General features: G+C 47.0%; 1 protein-coding gene and 1 long non-coding RNA gene across 5 annotated transcripts; both read right to left on the bottom strand.

The window, feature by feature from the left end:
- Positions 1–1,040: 1,040 nt before the first annotated feature.
- On the bottom strand, positions 1,041–2,521 carry LOC112494739. The gene is made up of 3 exons (XR_003060486.1): positions 1,659–2,521; positions 1,447–1,592; positions 1,041–1,277 (listed from the first exon to the last, which is right to left on the bottom strand). It is a non-coding gene; the product is annotated as an uncharacterized LOC112494739 (long non-coding RNA).
- Positions 2,522–7,263: 4,742 nt separating this feature from the next.
- LOC107270306 lies at positions 7,264–25,953 on the bottom strand. Of its 4 annotated transcripts, XM_015745198.2 has the most exons (13): positions 25,846–25,953; positions 24,282–24,914; positions 20,960–21,146; positions 20,718–20,889; positions 18,647–20,636; positions 18,067–18,554; positions 17,858–17,967; positions 13,553–13,801; positions 13,317–13,451; positions 12,407–12,517; positions 9,842–10,047; positions 9,579–9,753; positions 7,264–9,041 (listed from the first exon to the last, which is right to left on the bottom strand). In XM_015745198.2, the coding sequence occupies exons 1-13, from the start codon at positions 25,873–25,875 to the stop codon at positions 7,828–7,830; spliced, it is 5,700 nt and encodes a 1,899-aa protein (XP_015600684.1). In that variant the 5' UTR covers positions 25,876–25,953; the 3' UTR covers positions 7,264–7,827. The 4 variants fall into 4 exon arrangements, with proteins under 4 accessions (XP_015600684.1, XP_024943457.1, XP_015600685.1 ...); XM_025087689.1 differs by lacking the exon at positions 12,407–12,517; XM_015745199.2 differs by lacking the exon at positions 24,282–24,914 and having other exon boundaries at positions 25,846–25,890.
- Between the last annotated feature and the right edge of the window lie 456 nt (positions 25,954–26,409).

The following is a 26,409-nucleotide window of genomic DNA, read 5'->3' as shown; positions in this document are numbered from 1 at the left end:
GTTTATATTTGAACGAATCCCGCTGACACGGCCTATTTCATTACTTTACCCTGGCCCTCGAACGTCCCGACTAATGAGATAGTGATCTCATTGAGTTTGTCTCTCTATGTACTATTAATTAAATTTACTTTACCAGCATGGAAAACCGGCGGGGTCTCCCTGTACACTGGTTATGATTATGATTTAAATTAAATTTCCTGACCTCCGTTGTAGCGTGTGCCGGAGCCCTGACAAAGTTGCCAAGTGATTCTAGATTTGCGAAAGCGCGAGGGGTAGCAACAAGAGAGAGAAGATACGCCCCTGGCATCTCCCTAAATAAACTTTCTCTCGCTCAAAGCGATAGCTCGCGCAGTCACGTTAAATCCACCAGACTCGATTATGATGAATAATAAAGAAGCAAACTAAAACTAGAGACAGTGAATTATGTTAAAGAGGATTCAGTCTTAAGGTTTCGGTTAAATAGAAATCTAAAGGTAGAATAAAGAGAGAACCGTTCAAGGGGTTGACCAATGAAATGGTATTCTGCATGTAACCTGGGTTACCACTTCTCTTAGGAAGCCGCAAGTGGAGCAGGACCTGGTCCTTCTCCCTTGGGAGATACCCGGTGGGTACTCCCGTAGGATCCCGACCACTCCTGAGGGTCTCCTAGTGCTTCTCAAACACACCGAGTTCACCCTACATCCTTCATTATCAGTTTCAAGGCGGTTCCAGTACCATCGGCAAGGTGCGTACAGTCTCTGGTTCGCTGGGCATCTCTCGTTCACGCCACTCGAAACTTCACACGCCGTTATACCAGATAAACATAATAAATGTATCGCCAGATCGACCACCTCAAGGATGAATACATAAAGACGTAGTATGTCATGTGGGTCTTCGATATAACTTGAAAAAAAAAAAGGAATTCGAACTGACGTTCATTTTACAGATTTGATCGAGCGTCAAATCCGACTGGCAGCCCAGCCGGCTGGTAAGGGCTGTTTGCTCCCCAGGATTACACGTAAAATATGATTCAGTTCTTGCGAGAAGGGATATATCTGGCTATCTATCTATTTATCTGCAGGGCTGACTGGCTGGCTGCAGCCGAGCAGACACTCGAGCTTACGTATGGCTGTAGAGCACAGTGGTACGTCCTTCGGCACACTTTCAGATTCATCGTTTGGTTTCTTGCGACCTCGGACGAATGGCGTCTATTCGTTAGAGGCTTATCCTTTTCCCAGCTGACATCAAAGCCCTCGACTATTGACAGCCATACTATATACAGCGAAACCGTCTTGAACCTGGAAACAATGGAAATGACGTAGAGCCACGTTGTTATCGAGGACACCCAACTCTGGGCGAATAACATTGACGTGGGAGCAAGATGGGAGGGAGGATCGAGTCGAAAAAGATCCATAAGCCTGCTGTCGAGGAGACTAAGTGATAACTCTCAGATGAAATGGTGTATACCTATATGCATGTTACTGGATACTGTGGATGCTGGGACTGATTGTCCAAGAGATGAACGTGAAGTTTTGCAGATGCTGGTGGCATTGGGAAAATACGTCGAAGAACAATTCGACGTTTGACGTCTCTGACGTTACCGCTGGGACATGCTGGGGACAGAAATATCAAGAGAATAAAACAAACCGGTGTAAACATTGTCATTCTAAAGGTTCTACCTCTACGTAGTGTCCGGTTGCGCCGTTCTATTATTTTACAGTGTTTGCCTTGACGGTTGTCTTGGACGCCTGGGACTTCAAGGCAGATGCTGATGGATGAATTGGCGGAATGGTCAAGCGACTTTCTTGTGAACGATGCTGGTTTATTTTTTATATCCTTTGATAGGTACAAAGGTGCAGCATGGTGCTGAGGATTTTCAGTATGGCAATATAATATTGTAGTATCATTTTTCTGGCCAAGTGGTACTGATATAAAGATAGGATGATGAGAAACTGAACATGGTGAACAGTGTGAAGATGAGTAAATAAAGCCATTGGGACGGCTCGTAAAATCGCTGCCAGGAGATACGTTATTGAGATAGGTATCGATATGCGCAGGATGTACATAGAGGTGGGGCAAAGAGTAAAGCCCGAAGAGAGACGAAGAGGGTGAAAGGAGCGAAGTGAGTGAAGCAGAGCGAGGGCCAGCCTGGCAATGGCAGCAATATCGAGATGAGTTATTGTTCGAGGAGCACAATGCACTCAAATATGGAATAAAGCCGGGAAATTGATACAAAAAATCCTCGCGATTTCAAAGGTTTTATCAGTTTTTTTTTTTCCTTCCTGTGAATGTGGAACAAATAAAAGTGAAGTAAAAGTGCTGCTGTTCGAAATACATTGAAAGGTACCAAAGCGCCAGGAGGGGGAGTCTTCTCATCTCATCATGTAGCTAAATTGTAAACCGTACCCCATGGAAAGGGAGCTATTAAATATTTGCGACTGATAGAGGCTGGCACGAACTGTAGTTCCAGAGCTTGTGGAACAGTGTGGATACGTCAATGCCAATCCATTGGGGGCAAACGATACCCATACCTATTCGAGTGATGCTGCGCTGCGCTTTTTTGCTAATACAAAATTTTGCCAGCCTGTGAGTCGGCGCGTAATCTCCATATTGAAATATAAAACAGTCCGGATCCACCGATAGCATGAAAAGCTTGTGAAAATCCTGAACGTTGAAAAGCGTGGGACATCATCATCGGAGCCAGAGGGGCAAATTGATCGATGCGCGTTGCCACAATAGCATAAACAATAATCAAAGTTCAAATGGCTAACGGACGATGTTTTTCTGCGGGAAAAAGGGTTTTTCCCTGAACAAAGAAAATTTCACAGTATTATCCTTGGGAGATGTTTGACGAACGAAGGTAAGAAAATTATTTAACAATATTCAAAGAGCCTCAAACATTTTTGTACTACGTAGAGTCGTGCGATATCAATGAGGAAAAATTTCGATTAAATTATTGCATAGACTGAGAACGTTTGACTCTGGGGACACTCAAAGAGAATACCCTGGTTGGAAGAGAAAGAGTAATGCCATCCGTGGCTCTTTAAGGGTGAACCATGAAGAGGCGTTGTGTAAACGAAATCGCGAAGCAACCCTCCGCTACTCAAATAGCCTTTTAGTCTAATTCATCGCATAAAATTACAATTAAAACGAGCCGGAATTCTCTCCCACGATGCCACTAAAATCGCTCGAGTCTCGCTGCCACTAGTGGTCTCTCTCCATGGTCGGCCAAGACCTTTCAGACCAGATCTTTATTGGCACGAGAGATTTATGCCACCTGTACCAACTGTCCCTGCACTCTGTCACTGGAGAGGTCAAAAGATCTTGAAAACTTTGACCCCTGACTGTATTCCTGAAAATAACATTTTAGAGAATAGCTGTCACGTACACCAAACGTATAACTAAATAAAATTGCATCCAATCCATATGTGGACCAGGTAAACAAAAATGTAGATGCAAATAGTGTTACCGTAGCGCTGCTCTTTGTAAGGACTGACGAAATCATAATAAAAGCAGCTTGTATGCAAGCAGCTGGATGAATATTCGCCGAAAGGCCAAAGGGATGTCGCGAGGGACAAGCACGTTTCACTTCCAATTCGTCCTTTATACCCACGTCAGGTTACATCCAATAATCGATACCCTCTCGAGTTGAGTCTTGCACTGTAATACAGTTTGAGAGAAAAAAAAGTTCAATATATAAATAACCTTATTTGCTTACCAGAAAGTGTAGACTGTGCCGTTACGTGCCGTTACGTGGAACTACGTTAGATTAGCTGTGCCCTGCTGGGGACGTTTACGCACTTCTGCTCTTTCATTACAGCACAATTGTGTGGCTCTCATCGATCCGCGGGTTCGAGTGCTTGCCGTGCACTTCAGTGTTGGCCTCTGGTGCTGTATTTGAATATTGCTATCTCCATCCGCATCCTGGTCCTGCAGCCACGATCCGCATACCAGCTGGTTTAGAAAACCAAATCGCCAGCATTAACTACATGGATAATTGGAAGCAGCATAGAAGAAGTGGAGGCCGCGTTAGGAATACCGAGCAACGCGTCATGGACGTTTCTTTTTTTCAACTCTGAAATACATGGAGCTCCATGCGAATATTAAAAAGGGGTAGCGCGTTACAGCTCCGTTTTAAGTAATTGCCGTCCGTTTCCCGACTTTTCAGCAAGAAATTCAAGGGACGGGTAAAAGGGCAAAGGGTAGCACCAGGAAAAAGATGCTGATGGTGGCGGTGCTGGCGGATAGCTGGAGAACAAGGATCCCCTGGAGTTGATGAAATGATTAAACGCGCCCCGGGGCGTCATATTAAATTCACAGTTATTGTCCTGAAATGGCATTACCTTTCTGCTTTTTATCCGCCACTACTCTTCTCCGCGTGCCTTTGTCTACGTCCCGGACGCAAATCGGACGGAAAGCCGACGTAACGTCTCGCCACTGATAAATCATCTGCCGGTGAGAGAGACAGGTTCTGCAATTTGGATCCTTTCGTACTTCCCTTCTCACTCTGTTGCACCATACAATCAGTCTGAGTCTCGTCAAGGCACGTTTTCAATGTCACGGCCAATGTGACTTTGAGGATCCCTTGCGAGGAAGCCTAACGATTTTCGATTGTAAAACAGAAAAGGGGCCATAGTGAATGATGCGCAATGACAGGACGTACGAAAAAAAGACATGGCGAATGAGGGAATCATCGATCGTTCATCGATCGTTTCGATCGGACGAATGTGTTTAATGGAGTGGAATTAACTAGCGTTCCTTTGCAATTTAGCACACTTCCCTTCTCCCCTCCGTCCCTGTCCAACGTCACTGCCACATGCTGACGCATTTACGCACCGACCTATCCCCCACAAACACCCAGACGCCATACTGGACGCTACCGACGAAGCTTTTCCTTCGTGTCTCTTCTCTCGCTTTCTTTACTCACCACGTTCCGATTTTCCTTCGTTCACTCTTGTACACTTTCACTGGCTTCCCATAAATCATTCCCGATGAAAGGAGAGCGCCTTTCTCTCTCGACCCGTCGACGGTGACTCCGACGCTTTGATGTTAATTCCACGTACGCACGCATTCTTATCCAAAGTCTCTCACGTCAGACACGTCGAAAGTGTCGAACCCGGCTTAGGTCGCGACACAAATTAATACTGGCTTGTGTGTGTACTGTGACGTATTCTTTGTTAACTCGACACCGATAGCGAAAAATCCGAGAACGAACTATCTTTGAGAACCATCCTACGTTACCTTCGGCCGTCCACCCTTTGTTTATGCATCTGCAAGCCAGGCGGCGCCAGCCAATTCTTTTTTCAAGTTACGGAATACAGAGAGCGAATGACGGAGAACGTGACGGAACGAATCGGAGCTGTAAAATCGGAATCCCTCCACCAATTAATAAATTTGGAGACTCACCGAAGCTGGTTCAGCTGATCCGTGAAGGCCGAGAACTGCATCCAGGGGACACTCAAGTGGACACTGCATTGTAGCACAACACTGCACTTCCGAAACGCACGCAGAAAATCTATAGGTTTTTCAGGTTATAGCGAGAGCAACGCGAGAACTACGAAAGCGAGAACTTCCTGTACCGTATAGGAAACACGGATAGAAAAACTATAAACAAATAGCCGGTAAGCGCGAGACAGCTCGAGACACCCCGATCGGTGTCCCAAGACAGACTGATGCAGCCTAATTTGACAATAGTTAAATTCTAGAACTAATCATTCTGATTGGTCGAGGTCCTTATAGCCAATTATTATTATTCTTTCCTTCGAGTCGTCCCTTTAAACTAAATCGAGAGTATTTCTTAACAAATCGGGAACCAGAAAGCGAGAATGTTATCTGTATCCATAGTCGGAGTTGCCTTGTGACTATGAATCCAAAAATCACGTCACACTACATAGTATATATGCAGGTACTCACGTGAATCACGTAACTCTCGTTTCAGTGAGAAAATTTGAGGTCTACGGCCACTCTCGAACAATACGAATAATGTTGAGTAAAAAAGGAGTCGTCAATCGAAAAGCAGGAGAGTGGAAGAGGTTCATTGGCGTCCCAAAGGAACAATCGCGGAGGCCGTGGAGGCCATGTGGCAAGACAGAATTGACGGCTCGTTAGCTCGTTTCGAAGGGGTTCAGTGCCGTCCATTTCCTCTGATTTCGACCAACACCTGTCAAGCACACAGCCTGAACGTGATGCCTCACACGCGATGCTACACGTTTCCGTTTGCACAGATTTGCCACTTTAGAGAATCAACTTTTGCGACATCTAGCCAAAAAGTATTGAACTAATTATGTGTTTGAATTGGAGTTTTCGCTTACCAATAATTTTCCCTATTACGAATTACGAAAATCCCGCATTCTTACATGCTTGTCCCGAGGCATTATGTATATTAGGCGAAGGCATGCTGAAAAATGTGGTAACGACGACTATCGTGATTTCGTGCATCCCAACAGCATCCAGATAGAAAACGGCAGGTGTTCGGTGCTTCGCGCAGCTGCAATCACGACCACCATCTGCCGAGTAATCGCTGCCTGTCTGAGCCATAGTAGGACTTGCTCGGGGCTTCTCGATCCCCCAATCATTACGGATAAATCGAAACCTCAAATTCAAACACGAAACCTTTCGTTTTCTTTGCTTTTTTTCAATTATAACGTTCAGATTGTTCGACGCGCGTACTGCAGCGAACTTTTCAATAAATGGATGCGACAAGTTCACTGTCATCTACATTTTCCTTTGTCATTATTCACTAATCGACATTTTGACCCGTTATGGCGAGTTGAAACTGGCCATTGTATCGCGTAATAGTCTCTCGCGATTCAGGTACGTCAATACGATTATTCTTCACACAATTATACTGTCCGCGCATATAATAAAAGAGATAATTCGATGAAAGTTTGACAATTACCGTCTTTGCATAATATACATTTCTACTACCATCCACTGCTGCTGAAATCACCAGAGTCGTTGACGGCAGATAAATAGACTACGAATCTATAAGTGGCGCCATCTCTGTGACAACCAGTGATATTAATGGCATGGAAACTAGGGCAGCTGAAAAAATGTAGAAAGTTCATTGGTTGTCTCAGAGGTGACGCCACTTATCATGACTAAAATTCGAATTAATGCAAATTCATGTAATTTGATTTGGACCATTATAGTTTCCGAATTAAAAATACTCCAAACTTCAAGGAAAAAGCTGAATTCTCAGCCGCTTCCGGGATATAGCATCATAGAGGTGCAATTTTAACAATTCACAGTGTACGTAAAACAGTCAATAAATTATTGAACGCATTTTATTCGAACCGCCATAATGTAGATAACATTTATTTGGTAAATATAGAATACATTATATTTCTTCGTAATAATTATCATACTCGCAATAATAATTATTTTCAATAAATAATAGTCTTGATCGTAAGAATCGCAATTAGTGTCACAATGGTTGGTAATAGTAATAATAATAATAATAATAGCAATATAATTCTTATAATAATAATAATGACATTAATCATGATAATGTTCTGTAAGTAGACAACGATATACTTTAATTGAATTCGCGTTACTGGATTTTAATACTGGATTCTCAGCGACGTTACTCGCAACATTTCTAATCGCTAACTGTAAGACAGGTCAGAGAGTCGGGTCAAAGACAGGATTGGTTTTGGGTAGTTTCGTAAAACGGTAATGGTGAGAGGACAGTGTGGTAAGAAGGTCGAAAAGACTGTCAGTTAAAGAGATCTTTGTTTAAAAAAAGTCTCCCTTCGCGGGTGTTACTAGATATATTGGATATTTGGAACATTCGAGAGGCGGAGGCGCATATAAACGTAGATCGACGTTACGGGCCGAGAGAAAAATTCATCCTTCGGATTCGCTCCATGAAAATTCCATGGCTAGGCGGGGAATGTCACTGCTGGCCGAGGACTCGTCCTCGCTACTGGATGCTGATGTCTCTTCTGAGATCATAGCCTCCCCGCCGGCCTCCTGAGGTCTAGGTCCAGGATTCGTCTCGGCGTCAGTGTCGACGTCGACCGCGGCCGCGGAGGCGGGGTCGCTTCTAGGTCTTCTGCGGACCACAGAGGACGGCGTAGAGGTGAAGCTCATAGGAGCCCAGGTTTCCTTTGTTACGGAATCGGCGACGGAGACGCTTTTCGATCGAGTCCTCAGGACAACAGCGCGCTGAGGCGTCAGTCTGAGGGAACTTTGTCTGGAGACGGTCGCTGTGCCTGGAGTGGAGTTTGACGACGAGGAAGATGTTGGTTGCCTTGGGCGTTTCGATCGAGGATCACCAGGACTCATCCCACGACAGGCTGATCCGGACCTTCGGAGGAGTCTCGAGGCCATTGCTTCCGGTGACTCTTCTATTTCTAAGGTCCATGAGACAGAGTCGCTCTTCTCGACCATCGACTTGACCATCGGGGACGCTGGGGGCGAGTCATCTGGCGAGTGAGTGTGTTCAAGATGCTCTGGACCTAGTGATCGAGATAGTCTCTGAGATGGTGTAGCAAGTTGATTCGCTAGCACAGTGACGACTTCGTTGTTCTGCCGTAGCCTCCACTGGAGTTCTTCGCTGTGCTGTGAGAGACGCTTGTTCTGCTTGGAGACTTGGTGGATCGATTCCAAGAGGACCTTATTTTCATGTGACAGCTGTCTCTCGAATGATTCCTTCCGTTGGATTTGTGCTTTAAGATCCTCGCATCGCGCCTCCAGGGATTCGACTTTCTGTTCCAACGCTTCTTTTCCTTCCACCTCTCGCCTGAACCCGTCGATCTCTGACCGGAGATTCGTGATCTCCTGACTTCGTAGCTCCAGTACTGATCGCAGGGATTCTACCTCCGCTCTAAGTGCAGCACCCTGGTCGTGAACGACCGATCGCCTATCGGTCTCAGCTTCCTTGCGCGCTTGTTCCGCTTCATGCTCGACACGGATCCTGTTGATCTCAGCCTGATGTTCCATCGCCGCCTCCTTCAACGCCTCCACCAACCTGGCCTCGAATTTATCCCTCTCCTCCTGAAGTCTTGATTCCAGTCCCGATTCCAAATCCGCAATGCGTTCCGCATGCTGAGCTTCCACTGTAAAACCAAAGCATAGTTAACTTCCTGTCCGTTTAAGCTTATCGTCCTATCTTTCAATTTTCCCAACCCAGTGGCATTGAGTCTGACAATGGACTTTATATATTCCTTATAAAACCGTTAGACTCTACCAGTAAACTATACTAAGAAAGTGGCTCCTAAGCCTCATACAAGGCGAGATGAAAATGAATACGAAATAAGAAGCGTCCGCTGATGTCTGGTGCGATGCACCCAGCAACGGCGAACCGTACGAGTCGTGAAGGCTTCTCTCTGCGTGGCGCATTAGAATCCCTCCGTAAAATTAGCAATTGCTCTACTTTAAAGAGTACTTTCTATTCGCACCGGTATTAGGGCAATTAGGGCTCGTTGTGCGTTGCGATACGTGTTCACAGTAGAGCGTGCGAGTTTAACAGTCAGAGGGCGGATAATGTGGAACGAATTCCCACAGAGCTCAAAGGAAATAAGAGAACGGTTAACCTAACCACAATCAATCCATAAATCCAGTTACTCGTCCCAATAGCAACATATACCACTCACAATCGGTACGCAATCGGTCGAGCGCTCTCTGATGATCCTCCCTCTCAACAATAAGATTCTCTTCAGTCTGAAGATGTTTCGCTCTCAACTGATCAGCCTCCATGCGCGCCATCAGCCAATCGCTCTTCATTCTCTCGCATTCGGTCTTCAGATTCGGAGCGGAGAATCCATCCAGCTGAGAAACAAATACGGACGTGAGAAGCTGTTATCGTCCAGAATAAAATCTAGTTGGAAATAATAGACGGATGACGTCAAGTGTCTACCTGATGCGCTAGATACTGGACAATCACGCAGAGAGCCTGAACTGAGAGTTCATCTCTTTCGACGCATCTCTCATATCTTAACTTGGCTTCCTCGGTCAGCTGGGTCTCCTTGAGGTCCTTGATCTCCTCGGTCTGTTCGGCCTGATCCCGAGTTTCCACGGGAGGAGCTCTCGCCACCGAGTTAGCGCTCTCCTTTGGGCCACGATCTAGAAAAATACCCATTTCTTGGATTTAGTAAAGAGAATAATACAAGGCTTATTTGTCTAGAAGTCCATAAAGTAACAGAACGGAAAAGCCTATTGGCTGATCCAGAGATGATCGTCCACCAACAGCCAATGATCATCGCCAATCGCCCACCAAGTACCATTACACATTAACGTACAGTCATGCTATGTATATTTCTGGATCATCTTCTAGCATGAATATCGCGTGCTTTCATCTTTTCGGGATAGGTCCAGGCACACGTTATCAGAGCGTGGTAAAAGCAAAAGTCTATTCTTCATCACAAACCAATACGAATAAAAATATCCAAAGGAACCCCGGGGGGTATATCCATTGCTTCCCGTCGCTACCGCCATCTTATGTCAAATCCCAATAAAATTGAGACAAAGAGTATATCCCGTATTATCGACACGTGTACCCAAGGAAGCCTCCAAGAAGAAGATCCATAACGCAGGGTTAGTCAGCGGGTCTCCGCGTAAAACGTATCTAGCCGAATGCGGAAATTTATTTTCATACTCCGCAGGAGGAATCTGAACGCGAGCCAGAAGCGTCTATCCGACTAAAGCATTGAGTCAAGGTCATCGCGATCTCGAGGAAAACCTGAGCCAAGGCTAGAGTCAAGATTGAATCAAGTTCCAAAGAGAAGGACGAACCTTGATTTTCGAGGAACATGGACCGTGCGAACTACAGACGCAAAGTGACTCGAAGAGACGTGAGATAGATCGAAGATCGAGGATCCAGGATCGACGAGTGACGATCGACGATTCCGAAGTGGCTGACGTCTCAAGATGTGCTCCACGTTCCCGAGTGAGAGTAGATCCCTTGGCCGAACGCGTCCCTCGCGTATCCCTGCCGTCTGCCGTCTCTCATGTCGTACAAAATTTTGCAAATGGTCGATAAGTCGAACAGAATTTTCGAAGACGATTCGAACGAAACGTTCGAGGCCTATATACGATATGCCGAAGATGCTGACGATGCGGTGGCCGAGTCCGCGCGTCGACTGAATTAGCACGAGCCACAGGCTGCTTGTTTCTCGCTCTTCGCCTCTTCGCTCTTCGCTCTTGACGCAGAGCACCCCACCTCGCGATAGAATCGTACCCAACCACGGTAGCCACGCTCGCCCACGAAAATCTGCGCAGCCTTACAAACTGACCACCCCGTAGCGTGCTCCCGCGACTAGTTGCAATGAGGCAGGTACTACGATGTGGCAATAAAAAATACTCAAGGAGCCCACGACGTCAGCTTATCACGATTACACTGTACATGCTCCTGACAAACTGTTCTCCAACGGTCACAAGGAGTGCGCACCAATGACTGAGTAAAAGAGCCGCAATGTACAGGCACCGTCAGCACTACGAGCACTACGTACGCACAACGCGCCACGTACACGCTGACTGACCACTAAACCGTGCACTGTCGATGAGTTATTTCCAGACGGCGTGCTTCGAATAAATCGTCTTATTTATTTTGAATCGGTCGACTTTTCGAGGGCGCGACTCTACCTGACTGGTAGCCGCGTTCACTCGCTAATGATATACATTACATCGTCCAACCGTTACGATCGCATCTACGTACTAGGAGCGCCGAGCAAGGAGACGCATAAGGAATCGAGGCGCAGAGCGAATCGGAGGCCTGAGAAATCGAAGGAAGAATATAAATATATAGAGGAAGGATCGAACGTCAGAGACGAAGAAGAAGGTCAGTGTCGAGGTGTGACCTGGCGAGGCTCGCCATTGAGAGTAAAGTCGTGCGGAATGTCAAGCGGAAAACTCGAGGCGCTTTGGCTGGTTGGCCTTCCTTCCTCTTCGATTCATACGTGTACATATGGTCCTATAGATATACACGCGCGTACATATGGTATACGGCGGGCCGATATGGCCGTCGCGCGACTTATCGGCTACGATCGAGTTTTCCATCCAAGTAACGAAGCTCGGACGACGTTTGGCACGTGCGTCTCATTGAAATACATGACGCGAGGTCGCTGCCACTTGGTCCTCTGGTGCTGGAACGGACAGCGATGATCCAACGGTGGAACAGTTGGACTGGTGAAGGGCAGTCGATGAACTGGCTGAGCGTAGATCGGCGACTGGCAGACGGCTGAGTGACGATTGGCCAATGGTTAATGGCAATTGGTAATGGCGATCAATAGGGAAGAGTACTTTAATGAAACTTGACAGACCCGTTTTCTCGCCTGGTCTGCGAGTAACACGTGTCCTAGGTGAAAGCACCGACTTTCTTCTCAATTGAATTTCAATGGCTGCTGCTGTGTTTTTGTATTTCAAAGTAAATTCTCGGTTGGTCTGATATAATCCTGTATTTGAAATTGACATTGATTTTACTTACCCTTTGTCAGTCCTGAATTCTGTTGTTGTTGCTGCTGCGGCGACTTCGGTGGGACGTTGAATGGCAGCCTCTTAGGAACTGCCGGTTTTCTTCCGGCCGAAGGACTCTTTTCTGCAAGAAGAACGGCCGGCTTGAGTCTGGACGTTATTGGGCACCGACTGGCGACTGCGACGGACAGTGACAGCAATTACAAGAGCGAGGAGGAGCGCCCGCTTAATTTACAGAGAGATCAGGCGCCTTACAAAAGAGACGCGAACTACTAGACGGTCACGTTCGTATCTGACTTCCTCCGCACGCATCTCGCTTTCGAGTTCCTCCTACCCCGGAGCCAAGGTACGTCGCAGCAGACAATCTCGCCGCCGGCGTCTTTCATGGCAGCGAATGTGTCTGGCAGTTGTTTGTCCGATCGTGATCCCTACTGCAGCCCTTCTTCCTGGCTCTCACCAGTGATCTCATCGGCTCTCGTACGTTACCCGGATGCGTGTGCCTATGCGAAATTGAGTTTACGTAACCGGAAGTCCAAGACTCGGTATTTCGATACCTTGAGCCGTATGAGAAAATGTGGTGAACTAGGTGGGAAATAGAAATGCTTGGAGATCGTTTAGAGACTACAATGTCGCTGGCGCTGGAATGTTACGACTCATGCGACTCCTTTATTGGGATCAAGGCCCAGAGCGAAGGTAGGTATCGGGATGAACTCTGGACTGGAGTATCTTTAGACTCATTGAAAATTCGTATTCGTATACGAATAAGAAATGGCCGTTTATTCTCGCTCGATCGCCCACGAAGAGGAGTGCTCTTGATTATGCGCCGTTTCTTGTGTTACCAAGCGTGTCCCTATTAAAGAAGCGCACTGAGCGCGTATAAGGGGGTAACGTTTTATGCCGTTTCGTGTCGCCGGATGACTTACCGAGATTGACCTTTGACACGTCCAAGGAATTCTTCTTGGCCTCGGAGCTCGTAGGCCCAGAGCGAACCTGTTGATTCGCTGTGCTGCGAGTACCAACCAACCTTCGGGGGGGAGTGACTGTCGTAGGGGACCGCTCTAGAAATAAAACGTAAACAGGATGATTGTAAAAATTTCTTCTTTTCTCAAAAATATATTAGTGTTAATTTTCCTATTGAAAATTATTACATGATACTTACGGGAATGCGAAAATCCTCGCGAATGATTGGTGCTATTATTATTGTTGCCGACGTGACCGCCGCTGAAAGGTGCGCTACCATTGTTATTGTTGCTCGTATTGATATTGTTATTGTCTTCAGAATTAGCAGTGGCAGTATTTATAGTTAACGAAGACGGCGGTTGCTGTTGCCGTGGTGAAAAAATTCGGGGTGTCGACTGCGTGGAACCCTCGCTCCCACCAGGACTACCCAGGCGCTTTTTGACACTCCCTAAAAATAATTTTGGTAATTAATAAAATTTTACGAGTCATTATCTACAGTGGTTACGTCCATCTCTTATGGTAAAACAGAGAGCGTACGAATTCTATGGTGGCGGCGAGTCTGAGACGTCTGGGAGGTTAAACACGGTAAAGAGAGTGGTGGAGGGTGATTACAATTAGCGAGAAAGGAGAACGCGGTGGAGGAGGACGAGAAGGAGAAGGAAGAGTTCGCGAAAGGGACCTCAATTGCAATTTCATGTAAGACGACCCAGAAATTGTACCAAGTGGAATTGAGTCTTCCAACTGTAGAGAATCATTATGTGCTCGTCCTGCGCTGTATATACCGTATTCTCTATTGTTTACCTTCCCCCTCGCCGCCGCCCCCCCTTGCCGAACCCAACCAGAAGATAGTCATAACATTGAAAGAATCAGAATAAAGAAACTACTCGTAAGAAAAACAGCCGTACGTAATACATATATCCTGTAAAAAAGGCAAACGTACCACAGCTGGGAATCGTGTAACAGTAGCAAGAAATAAAGAAAAATAAAAAAGTACGTAACGACATAGCCGGTCATTGCTTCTTTCATTCATCTCTCAAGCCGACTTGTCGCTCAGGTCCGAATCGAGTTAACGGGTGCAGAAGTCAGTTTGGTGAGAACGTAATATGGGTCATGGGGTATGCATTGCCGAATATATAAGCGCCGAAAGACGTGTTCTATTTTTAGGCGGTTAGAAGTCATTCCGTAACTCGTGACTCGCGAGTCCGAGGAGGATGAGGTCGACGCAAGAATTGCGGCGGCCATAGCGTTTTCGCCAGAGAGAATAAAGTGTGTCGTTGGACGCGTTCTAGAAAATAATGACTCGAATACTAGTAGCATTAGTAGTAGAAATAGTAGTAATAGTAGTACCAGTAGCAGTAGCAAAAAGTGACAAGAGAATGGCAGAATACCAGAATAGCCGTACTATGAGAAACAATCAACATGGAAATATGTTAAACAAACATTTCCCGATATCCATAATCCGTTCCTAGTAACTCCTACCTCGTTTAAAACTCCCCAGACGCATCTTAGCAGAATCCCTGACGAAGTCCGTCCTGAAGGCAGGCTTCGATTCCTTTGATCCTTGTTGTCCCATAACGAAACACATAGACAAACTTGGGTTTCCTCGAATTTGACTTTCACGCGACTAAACGTCGATTCCACGTAGAAGGCACTCTCAATTTATAAAACGAAAAATGCTTTCCCAATTTGCACGACTCTCTACCTCGCAATTATATATCACGTGTGTATTGGACACTGTAAAACGGCACTTGGCTTGGTTCCGTACGAAGGGAATAATTTGAAAAAATTAATAATCAAAGAGTCACGTACGGTCGAACAAAAGTCCCACAGACCATCCAGACACGCATATAGAATAAAAGTCGTCGCGACTCAGCGAACACGGTTGAGCGTTGTACTTGGATACTTCGACGGGCGTCCTGATTATTCCTCTTGAAGAAGCGGCTGGCATTTATTTGCCTCCTGGGTTATAATAGTCGTTACTTCTAATGATCTTTTACCAAGGAGTCCGCTGGTCTAAGCTGATGCATATCCATACATCCTACACTCCGTCTTGAACCGAGCATCGTGTCAGGACCTCCTGACACTTTCGCATTTCAAAGTGAAATGGTCGCTAAACAGCAGCTCGTACGTTCCGTTATACCCGGCCTGTGCCTGGTTAAACCCGGTGGAACTGTATTTGCTTTGTCCATTAAGCCGACCGATTGCAGCGTGGGTATGTAGGCACAAAGGCAGGTCCATGAAGGCGAGTATACGCGCAGGTAACCAGGCAGGCGAGGTAGAGAGAGAGAGACGAGACGAGTCTACGATAATAATCGAGTCCAGAGTCTCGTGTACGAAGAAGGGATTGAACGTTACGAGGAGAACATCGACGATTCCAGCTGAGAACAAAAGAGCGAAGGCGAACGCGCGAAGGTGTTTGTCTTTCTATCTTTCACCAGGCAGCCCCCGTCAGCTGCTATCGAGCGATCGTGCACGCGCTGGAGTTACGTAAGTGCGAGCAACTCGACTGAGAATCGATGTGTGCCAGTCGGCCTTGATGGATACCGAACCACGTGGTAACCTGGTACACCTGCCGCCCCTGACTTCATCACGATCATCACAGACATATCACACCCTGCTCGGCCGTAGCAACAGCCTCGTCTAGAATCCTGATAGCCTTCTTACAGCGCTATCGTCTTAAGGCCAATTCCCATTGGGTCACCGCCGAGCGAACCACCGGTACGTACGAACCGACGAACTGAGCGAACCAGAGGCAAAGAGGCAGGCAATGCCGGAAATAAACCGTGGGTGCCGTTGACCTGCCGCTTCGAGGCTCCGCAGCAGGCAGAAGAAGCTGCGGCCGACTGAGAGGCCCGTGGCCGTATGCGGCCGTATTCCCCGTAGGACAGACTAAACCTCACAGTGAAGCGGAAACGGGGAAGCGACGTCGTACCCGCCGCGTTGAATGCATCGCGCGCATTACCGAGACTGGAAGAACGAGCAGGAGAGGCGCTGCGCGCATCCTCCGAATGTATACGAAACCGACCGAGAATCCCCGAACACTTCCGAGAGGACTGTGCACGGCCAAACGGGGTTGAGCTCCGTTCAGAATCGCCGGCCGATCGCGACTGCCGGTGCCGGTGTGCTCGGAGAGCAGCGCTGCTATTCCTGCTGCTAATATCCTGCTGTCCCACTGCTGATCGAGTTCCTCACCGTCCTAGAGTATGTACAGACCTCGCGGAAGGATCAGATCGACACAGTGGCGCCGAACGAAGGGTCCCATTCTTCTACATGCTTCTTACTCCTCGGTCGATACTAGCTTTCGACGCCCGATGACTCACCCTGGACTACTACCCCCCTCGACCAACCCCAATACGTCACCGCACTGCGACGGGCACACCCGAACGAGAGTACTTCCCCCTCCGGAGGGAGGGATGGATGGATCGACCTATCTTATTACTCTCCCACGTTATTCTCTCTTTCTCCCAGACCTCCCTTGCCCCACTACTACTACGTCCTTTCTTCGGACTTGGAGGAACATTTCGCAAACTTCCTGAATGGTAGACATTGTCTACCTACAAACATGGTGCGTAATGTTTATCCTGAGATCCAACGATAACTCGTCGCTGTAGGCCATGACAGTTTCTTCGGTGAATTGATTTCTGGCATTCGAGGACTCTGGTAGATCATAGAGATGCAGGTCCATACCTAGGTGGAGGGACGAAGCGGTCTGAGGAATGATAATTTAAGGGAATAGCAAAACGTAGCAGAGCAACGTACGCTACGTTACGCTGTCCTGCGCCACGCCTAGATTACGTTTCCTACGCCGCTGACTTTGGTCAGTCGCACCAGCCGGATGCCGGAGATGCTATAACGGTCGATAATACGCGAACGACGCAAATAGAGCGCTAGCTCGTCGTACGCGAATGATTATTGGAAATATCGATGAGCGAACTGTGATTGATCCATTTCATGGGTTATTTGCGAGTCAGAGACTTTCTGTGGGTGCGGATCCGAGAGGATGATGGAACCGCGAAATAGAACTAACGAAATCTATCCCAATATCAGGGCTACGGTCAAATAGATGGACGGGATCAAATATCAAGATGATCTTTCTTGATTGAAAGAGCGGCGCTGGCGCCGACGTCGGCGTCGCGTTATAATAAATATACAGCGATGGGGCAGGGTGGGACGACGGGGGAAGGTAATGTTGTCGTAACTAATTTCTAAGAGCTAATTAAATAATCAGACGGTGTTGCGTTAAAAATAATGACAGCGAGCTAAGCAATACTGACACTGAGTACCTACCCAGTGTTTAGCAGAAGCAGAATGAGATAAACAAGGATGCAAGACAGACAAAATAATAATGACGATAGGCAGCCGTGATATAATGTATTATTATTTTATTGATAGATAAATAAAGTGAAATGATAAAATGCAAATAAATAAATAATTAAAATAGTAAATTTAGCGTGTTTCTTCGGGGTGGATGATAGGATAATAGATATAAATTGAAATCACTCACTGGAGGTGTCTTTGGTTGGGGCACTGCTGAGGTCGCTCATCGAACTCTGAACTGAGCTATGACACGTTTCCTGGGTTGGTGAATTCACGTCCTGGCGAACTCTCAATCTTCTGTTAACGAAATTCATGAAAAGTCTCAATAAATATTTTTATCAGAAGTTCGGGAACACGGAAGGAAAATAATGCAAGTAAATACGTTGGTAGTGTTACCGTTTAGTTTTATTGTTGACGTCACTGGTCCCTCTTCTGGTGGCAGGAGATTTTGTATTGCTCGACGTAGTCGCCGTCGCTGTTACTGCTGTAGCTGACGAGGAGGATGACAACGAGGTGCCCAGGGCTTGCAGAACCCTTGACTTGACTTCCTTCCTTGGAGGTCTTGAGCGTTGCTCATTTTTACCAGCTTCTATTTTGCTCATCACCGCGTCCCATCGACCTCCCTTTCGCGGTAACCTCTGAGGACGTCTTGCTTCCTTCTCGGTATCCTCTTTGGGTCCAGACTCAATCATCGCTTTGATCTTTGACACGACGTTTCTTTTTGGCATCTTGTATTTCTTTAGAGGCAGCGAATCTGACTTGTTAGCGGGTTTCGGAGAAGCGGTATCGGACACCATGGCTACCTCGATGACAGTCTGCTCAAGGGCACTTGCAGAGACATTTGAATCGGCTGAGGTATCCCAGGCGCTTGAATTTGGCGGCACCTGAAACGAGGATGATGATTGTCTCATTGAACAATAACTTCAAGACCCGTTAAGGGAGAAACAAGGTTTTATAATTTGATATTAAAATTTACCTCTAGGCAGTCCATAATGACCGGAGAATTATTGGCAAGATCAGGTTTATCAGGGGATGGTTGACTCTTCTGAGACACGGTGTCGATGGAATCCGGTGTTCTGTCTTCTGGACTTTGAGATTCTTCAGGATGACGTTCATCCTGTCGCTTGTCCAGATCAGAGTATATTCCACTAGAGTCCATTTCCTCTCCGGTGAAACTAGGACAGCGTCGTTCACCCGGTGCGCAGAAGAGTGTACCATCAATGACCTGAGCTCTCCGATCGCCCCGTACAATCTCTTCGTGGGCGTCGGCGTCGCTCTCCGTGAAGAAGTCCGAATCCGTCATAGGGTCATGTGCGCATGGTGCAGGCAGGTTGGCTGGTTGCGCCATAGGCGGCGGATCAGCTCCACGACTAGCAGGTCGTGAATTCTCACCGTCACCCTGGTAACCAGCTTCGAGGCTAGTGATACTGGTAACCGACGTAACGAAGCTTACGGGAACGACTCCTCTGATGGCGGGCTCGCTGGACTCGACAGACCCAACGGGTTTAGGGTCAAGAGGTAATTCCTCCGGAGACGGCGTCCTCTCGCTGGAACCATCCGTAGGCTCGACGTCGGCCGACGTCGGCAAGTCCGAAGGTCTCGATGCCGATGCTCTCGTCAGAGCGAATCTGGATCCTCCTGAACCTGTCAGATTATCGCAAGACGAACTCCTGGAGCACTCGAGGGCGACTGTGAAATCTGTCATCTGATCAGGCGTCAATATACCAAGGCTCTCATCGTGTTCAAATGAATTCTGTTTGTTAAGCATGAGGTAATGCGGAGCTGGACTCGCCTTGGAAGGCGGTGGCGCCGCCGGTGGGGTCAGCTCATCCTCTTCTTCGATACCACTGAACCCCAAGAAGCTGTACGGACCAGAAATAGTATCCACAAGACAACTGTCGCTGATCATATCGATAAGGCTTACACCCGTGTCGTTCAACGGTTTTACCAGACAATAAGTCTCGCGTCTCGACGCCTCGTTCTTCTGTCCTTGAGGATCCACGCTCTTCTTCGGACTCGCAGAACCAGAACTCTTGGAGGCTTTGTCAGATCGATCAAGTCGTTTAAAATAGGATGAGTGAATGGAATCTTGAGGGTTGATAAAACTGCAGTCCATCTCGCTCATAGACAAGATGCTGTTTTCGTTAGTGGAGAATCTTCTCGAGTCGCAATTCTTATTAGCCAGGTCGAACACCTTGTTCTCGACGGATACTTTTTCACCCATGAGAGCCTCTCGTCTCTCTAGAAGAAGACTGAGACGATCTGCGGACTTGGTATCAGCACTCCTCTCATTCCTCTTGGGTTTCTCATTGAGAAAAGTGTCGTCGAGGGCAAAAATGGGGCCCCTCGGTTTTATCGCTGATTGTAACACCTTTTCTAGGCTCCCAATGCATGGCAACTGGATACAGTCTGGCAATGATTTCTTCGCAGTCTTGTCGTTGGCCCTTACCGGGTCATGTGTTCTATCGAAGGTCTTGTCGTAGGTCTTATCATGGGTCCTGGTCCTGTCGTACAATTTGTCATATGTTTTATCGTACTTCTTATCATAATTTTTATCATAGGTTCTGTCGTAGGTCACATTAGTCACTAGGACGGTCGATTTTCTCGGCGATATTTCCTTCGTTGCCTCGTGCGTTTTGCTTAAGAATGTATCGTTTACAGCGGTTTTACGCGTATCGTTCGTTTTCGTCGTTTGTTCCGAGGTGACTGCCTTTCCCAGGACGCCTGGAATTTCCAAATTTTTCGTAGCATGTCCCTCGATCATGGAAATTTGGCCATTGAACGTTACATTAAGAAGATTCGAATTTTCTGTTATGGCTGTACTGTTCGCCAGCGACGATTTAGGCGAGACATTAGGAATTCTATTCGGGATGCTCAATGAATTCTGTCCAAAGCAATCGGCCTCTAAGTCAAGCAAATCAGATTCCGCATAAGTCCTGTTACTTTGCACCGGATCGGTATTCTTTCTGGAAAATCAAAATATCAAATGTTAGATTGCAATTTTTTTCTATTAAATTCAATATAAAATTCTTTCTATTCGCACTAACCGCTGCGGTGGCTTCAGATCATGACAATTCGTCGCTGTGACATCATTTTTCGTTCGATCCCCTAAATAATAGAATCCTCCAATTATATTCTCATCCCTCGGCCATGGAGATGTGTTTTCATCGGTATTTATGATTCTACCGTCTGCGCCTCTTCGCATCTTCCGTAACGTATCTGAATGTCGAATAAAAAAAGATCAAATTTAACGATGCAAAAAACCAAAAATCAAATAAAAAATCATTACTATTTGACTTCGTGGGCCCAATAGCAGGTGTCGAGGTGGCGGTAATGGCAACATCATTTATCGATGTATCAACGGAAGTGACGTTTTTACGTGCACCAAAATGCGTCGATTGACCAAAGACTTTTGGCTTCGGCAGAAAGGATTGTCGTACCGCACCAGCCAACTGTACCTTGCTTTCCCCTACGTTCTGAAAAAAAAGCACACACGTCATTCCCATAATTTAAAATTCTCAAGAATCACATGAATTCTTAATACACCATGTTCCCCATGGCTTTGGGTATCCAAGTGCGTTGCCCCTGGCCAAACTCCAAATAAAACCCTCAACTCCTAGTGTGAATCACGACGCTCTCTCCTCCACCGTTTGCTTCCTTTTCTCGTTTCTCCGTACCGCGGCCGACTAATAGAGTCTTTGAAACCAGAAAACCAGAGAAGGAGAGTAGCAGGTTTCCAGCGTTACTGGACGATAGCAGCTTTCTCTAGTCAGAATTACAATTTCCGGAAACCCCAACCACTGGAACTACACGTATCGCGGTTCCTGCATGATGCGGGTCAAAAGAGTTGGTACGTACCTACACGCGTGTGACCGTTCGAGCAGTCCAGGCGAAATGACGTTATCCAAAAGAGTTCTAGACTCCGATGAGGTAAGGTAAAATTCTGACTCAATGTCCCGAAGCAAACAGTACGGCAATGAAAAGAACGGAGGTCAGACTGTAAGATTACCGGATCTATCTGCAAGCGGCGATGACGCCGGGCGTCGCTGCGTAAGTCGGCATAATTTTATTTTATTAGGCCTTAATTCGCGTTAACACGATACCCGCCCACCTGGCCTGTACTGACTTTAACGTTCGCTCAATTTTCTCACTATCCCCCCTCGTGACTCCTATGACCGATCCAAGTTCGTTCCGACTGGAATATTTAAAAAAATAACTGATCCGTCCTAATTCGATAATAACGTACGTTGCTCACCGTAGGCTCCCCCGCGCCATCTACTCGTGCACTAAGTTAACCTCGTGGACGAGCAAGAAGTAGCACTGGACTTTTCTTAAGGGTTAAACAAGCTTGAACGAGCGATCGATCGATCCCGGGAAAGTCCGGGTTTCACGGTCAACGGCACCGAGCAGCTCGCCGGTTCGATGCTCGGCGACGTTACGACAAATCGAGAAACGAGGATTCGCATGTTTGACGTCCCGTCGGCAAGAGGCGCCACTGGGAAAGTCGGTGGCATTCATTGAATGGCAATAAGCTAAACGAGTGCAGGGAGTGCATGTGGTCGGCTCGAGTGAGGACGAGTCGAAGCTGAATATCTAGCAGGGCCGGTAACGTCTCAAATACGCATGACGCGACGCGCTACTGTTAGCGCGTACCCAGTGCCAGCGCATTCACTGGCCCTCCGACGTAGATTCAACAGCCCGTGAATCCGCGAGCCGCGTCCTTTTCCGACTGCACGGGAACAGCGAGAAACAGCAACACAAAAATTTACGACGTAACGATCCAAAAGGTCTGTCAAAAGTCCTTGTACTATCTTTAGACTATATTTTCTCTGCTTTCTCCTCCCTGAGGTTGCACGTGGCTCAAAGTTATTGTCACTGCGAATTTATCGAGAAACGCTCGAAAATACGTTAAGAGAAAGTGCGTGAGAACGAGGGTCGCTGAGTGGGAGTGAAGGAAGGGGTGGTACCAGGAGGGGAAGGCGGCTCTTACGTAGTAACAAAAAAAATAACTAGGAAATAAGAATATTCGTAGATCGTTCGATCTCTCGAGGCTACGCGTATTGTGAGTTACGTCAGCTCTCATGAATATCACATACGGGGAGCGGCGGGATAGGTCAGCCAGACTTGATAGGTCGCTACTACGTTTTCCATGACTTGAGGCTGTACTAAATCCTGAGTAGATTTCACGACGATTTCAAGACAGGTTATGTCGCTTTTGATACTGGAGAAGAAACGGGAGACGCCGAGAGGAGTAGGAGAATTGTTTTTTAGGTTGACATCGCGACGCTACGCATCGTAGCATAGCTGAGGCGCCCCGAGGGACGCCAAGAGCCTAATGGCACGCAGAGTCGAAACAAACCAGATAGAATTGAAACTCGTAGGAAATTTTGCACGCGGCTCGCGTTCCCGTTGTCCTCGGGTTCGTCTTCGACGACCGTTTGGCCGCGTTTGCTCCCTTCCTCCTATCGCGCGATTGGAATAGATGCATATTTTCATTGGCGACAGTGCAGAGAGCCATAGCGCGACATCTTTAGACATTACGCGTAAAGCCAACGTGAATACAGGCCACAGTACTAAAGGCCGTTCACACGTTTTACTAAACAATACAGAAGGTTTTCAGGACTGTTAGCACTGGCTGTACATACAGAGATGCGCTTATCGATCACAAAACCTCCTCCTCCCGCCCCCCTTGTCGCCCTACCACCCCAATCGCAAAGTCGCGCACACACTGGCTCGCCGGCACGCACACTGTTACGATTCTCCGAGAATACGCGTACGTACACGTAGATCCGCACAGCCCGACGGAAGCGCAAGAGCGTTTCTAATTGTAAATGAGAAGAGAAGGTGGAATTGGAACAGAATATTTTTCATTCGCATTAACAAGAGTTTTCACATCGAGATCGCACACTGTGACGTCATCGGGACTAATGTCCGGCTGTGATTTTCCGGATTTCGTCGCAGTGTGAATTCGTTCTCTTATGGAAACAGCAGACGACGACGTTACGTCGTCGAGAAGCGGGTCGATGGATCGTTGAAGTACGGGAATGAGAATTGAAAATGAGAAGGACAGAATGATTCGCTTTTGTGTTCGTGGGAGCGCTCGATACTGGATGCCTCGAAATTTCGTCGCGCTCGAAAAGCGACACGGCCGATAAAACGAAGTGACGACCGCGACGGATCCGTACTTCCGTCTAACCTCTACGCTCGAATTTCACCTGCCACAGTCAGGGTAGTCGGTTGAATCCATAACCGAAGATAACTCGCGAGTAATGACAAACGGGAGATACGTGAGATCACCGGGGGGTTGCAGAGGAGGAGGACCGAGAAATCTGTAACCACGACGCCGCAGGACGCGTAGATCGATTACCGGTGCATGTTGCTCGACGCTGCGATCGTCAGAGTGGATGGACATAACCGTATAGCAGGACGTATGGATATCAAAGTGGATCGAGTTGGAATGATTCACTGTTATTTAGCGTATTTGACGAATGTCACTGAATGCTGAAAAGGTCCGAGTGCTAATTGGAAGAATCAGAGGTAATAAATCGAGTGAGGGAAATAGGGTAGGATGCAGGAAGAGTTTCGGTAGTCTAAGAAAAACACGCACACACCTTGGCCATATTCGGGGTGGGTCCTGGAGCTCGTTCTGTTAGCCGATGTTGCTGCTGGTGGTTGATAATCCCCTTGGAAGGCACTTTAATCGCGCCGTACGTATTCCCATCGACCTCCCATTTCCTCTTCCCGGCGATCCGGGTACCGTTCGTCCTCGTATCTATCCCTTCGGAACCTGGCACGTTCCCGTTCTTCTTCGAGCCGAGCCAGTTCGTCTCTTTGATATGACTGACTCGAGCGGTACTAGGTACACTTTCCACAATCCTAGCGAACGTCCTTCCTTTATTATCCGGTACTTTCGCACTTCTTAACGCACTGCAATTTTCCGTCTGTCGCACGCAAGCACCTCCCGTCCTGGGCAAGGTCCGACCTCGCACTGCTCTGGCAATGGCGCCACCACCGACGCCACCTCCAGTAGATCCAACAGCGTCGCCGTTACCGCTACCACCAACGTTACCAGCAGCACCACCGTCGCCGCCACGACCACCACCAGCTCTACTATTTAGACCAATCCGTCCTGTATCCCTTTTGGCCACAGCGACGCCTCTGGTTCCTCCGACGACGCCGACGCCAACGTCGGTGGGAGCGGCGTATTGATCGCCGGCATTGGTGGCGACGCTACGCGAACTTATCTGCAAATATCAACGGCAAAGATCCGTTGTCAATTTTCGTTTGACGATTCACGCAGTTATTTGCCCTGCCGTGTGACATGCGCCATGGCGTATATTTATCTTTTCATATCAGCAACATCTATCGGGACATATACAAAGCGTATAAGAACAGCCATGAATTTTCTTTTGCTCATAATCCACTTCGACAACGCCGAATGTTCCGAATGTTAGGAATTGTGACATCGTGAACGCAATGGCCGGGAGTCAAGGGATCGGCTTGATAAATGTAACCGGGAAAGATCAAGGACAAATAAACACGCGAAGCGTTCGTACGGAACTGCCAGGCCGACAAACCGTCAGCGTCAGCTCACGAAAAGGAACGGAGAATGTATAACCATGAAAATGTCGAATTTTTTTCAACCTTAAACACGTGATATCGATGTATTTCACGATTACGAACTTTTATGATGCCACGTGTTGAAATTCTTCATGACGCAATGCCTTACGAATAGTGTGACTCGCCTGGATAACTATCAGACTCTCAACGAGATCTTATGTTTACAGTTTATGCAACTCGCCGTGATATCGGCTCAAGAGTCAGAAAGAGAGAGAAGAAGGTACCCGGTCGTTTAAAGCGAGAAGGCGAACAATATAGAAATTCCAAGCGCCGTCGTTGCCTCGCCTAACGAATGAAAAAGCGTAAGAGAGAACGTAAATACACGGAAGAATTTAATCAAGACACTTCATACGTCATTAGACTGAATGATTCTGAGGATACGTGAGATAATGGAAGAGAAGGCGATGTCTACTTAGCTCTGAAGTTCCTTCTCGTTAACAGCCGTTTAACGCTGGACCTGGAAACTTTCTCACGTTCGTCAACGATGGACTTTGAGAGTTTAGAGTATCGTTCAAGAAAATAAAATATATATAAATAATCAACTACGGTACTCACCAATTTTCTCTTCTTCACGCGGATGTCCATGATTTAAAATCACACTGGACGTACTAACTTTCAAATGTCACAGTAACGCTGGAAAACAAGCAGCCGTCTCTTTTGGGGGGGGGATAAGCAGAAAAAGAAAGAGAGAAGGAACGAGCGAATGATCGTGAGGGATAGAAGATGCCTATACACATATATACGTTGCTTATTAGGCACTTTTATCTTTTATTCCTATAGCCGATAGGCAAATAAGACAGAATCAGTGGTTACCAAATATTACCAGTGCTTACCAGAAGAGAGTATTATCCGTAATATTATCAGCCGATAATAAAACTTCCTTCCACAACTCAAACGATCAATTCAATAGAAATCACTGAAACTCTTAACAGCAGAGATCTAATAAAGCGGATAGAAAATTTATGAACATGACGGACTAGATTGCAGAAAATTATCGCGTGGAATGAATTACAATATCGTGGCTGCGTACACAGGTGTACGTTTATCTTGAAGAAACAGCGTGAGCGAAATTTCTGTACAACAGAACTGATAATAGTCAATTTCTTTTTTTGTCAAGAT

The sequence above is a fragment of the Cephus cinctus genome, unplaced genomic scaffold (genome assembly GCF_000341935.2).
Source record: "Cephus cinctus unplaced genomic scaffold, Ccin1 Ccin1_scaffold0717, whole genome shotgun sequence".
Classification (NCBI taxonomy): domain Eukaryota; kingdom Metazoa; phylum Arthropoda; class Insecta; order Hymenoptera; family Cephidae; genus Cephus; species Cephus cinctus.
This window is presented reverse-complemented; position numbering and strand designations above follow the sequence as displayed.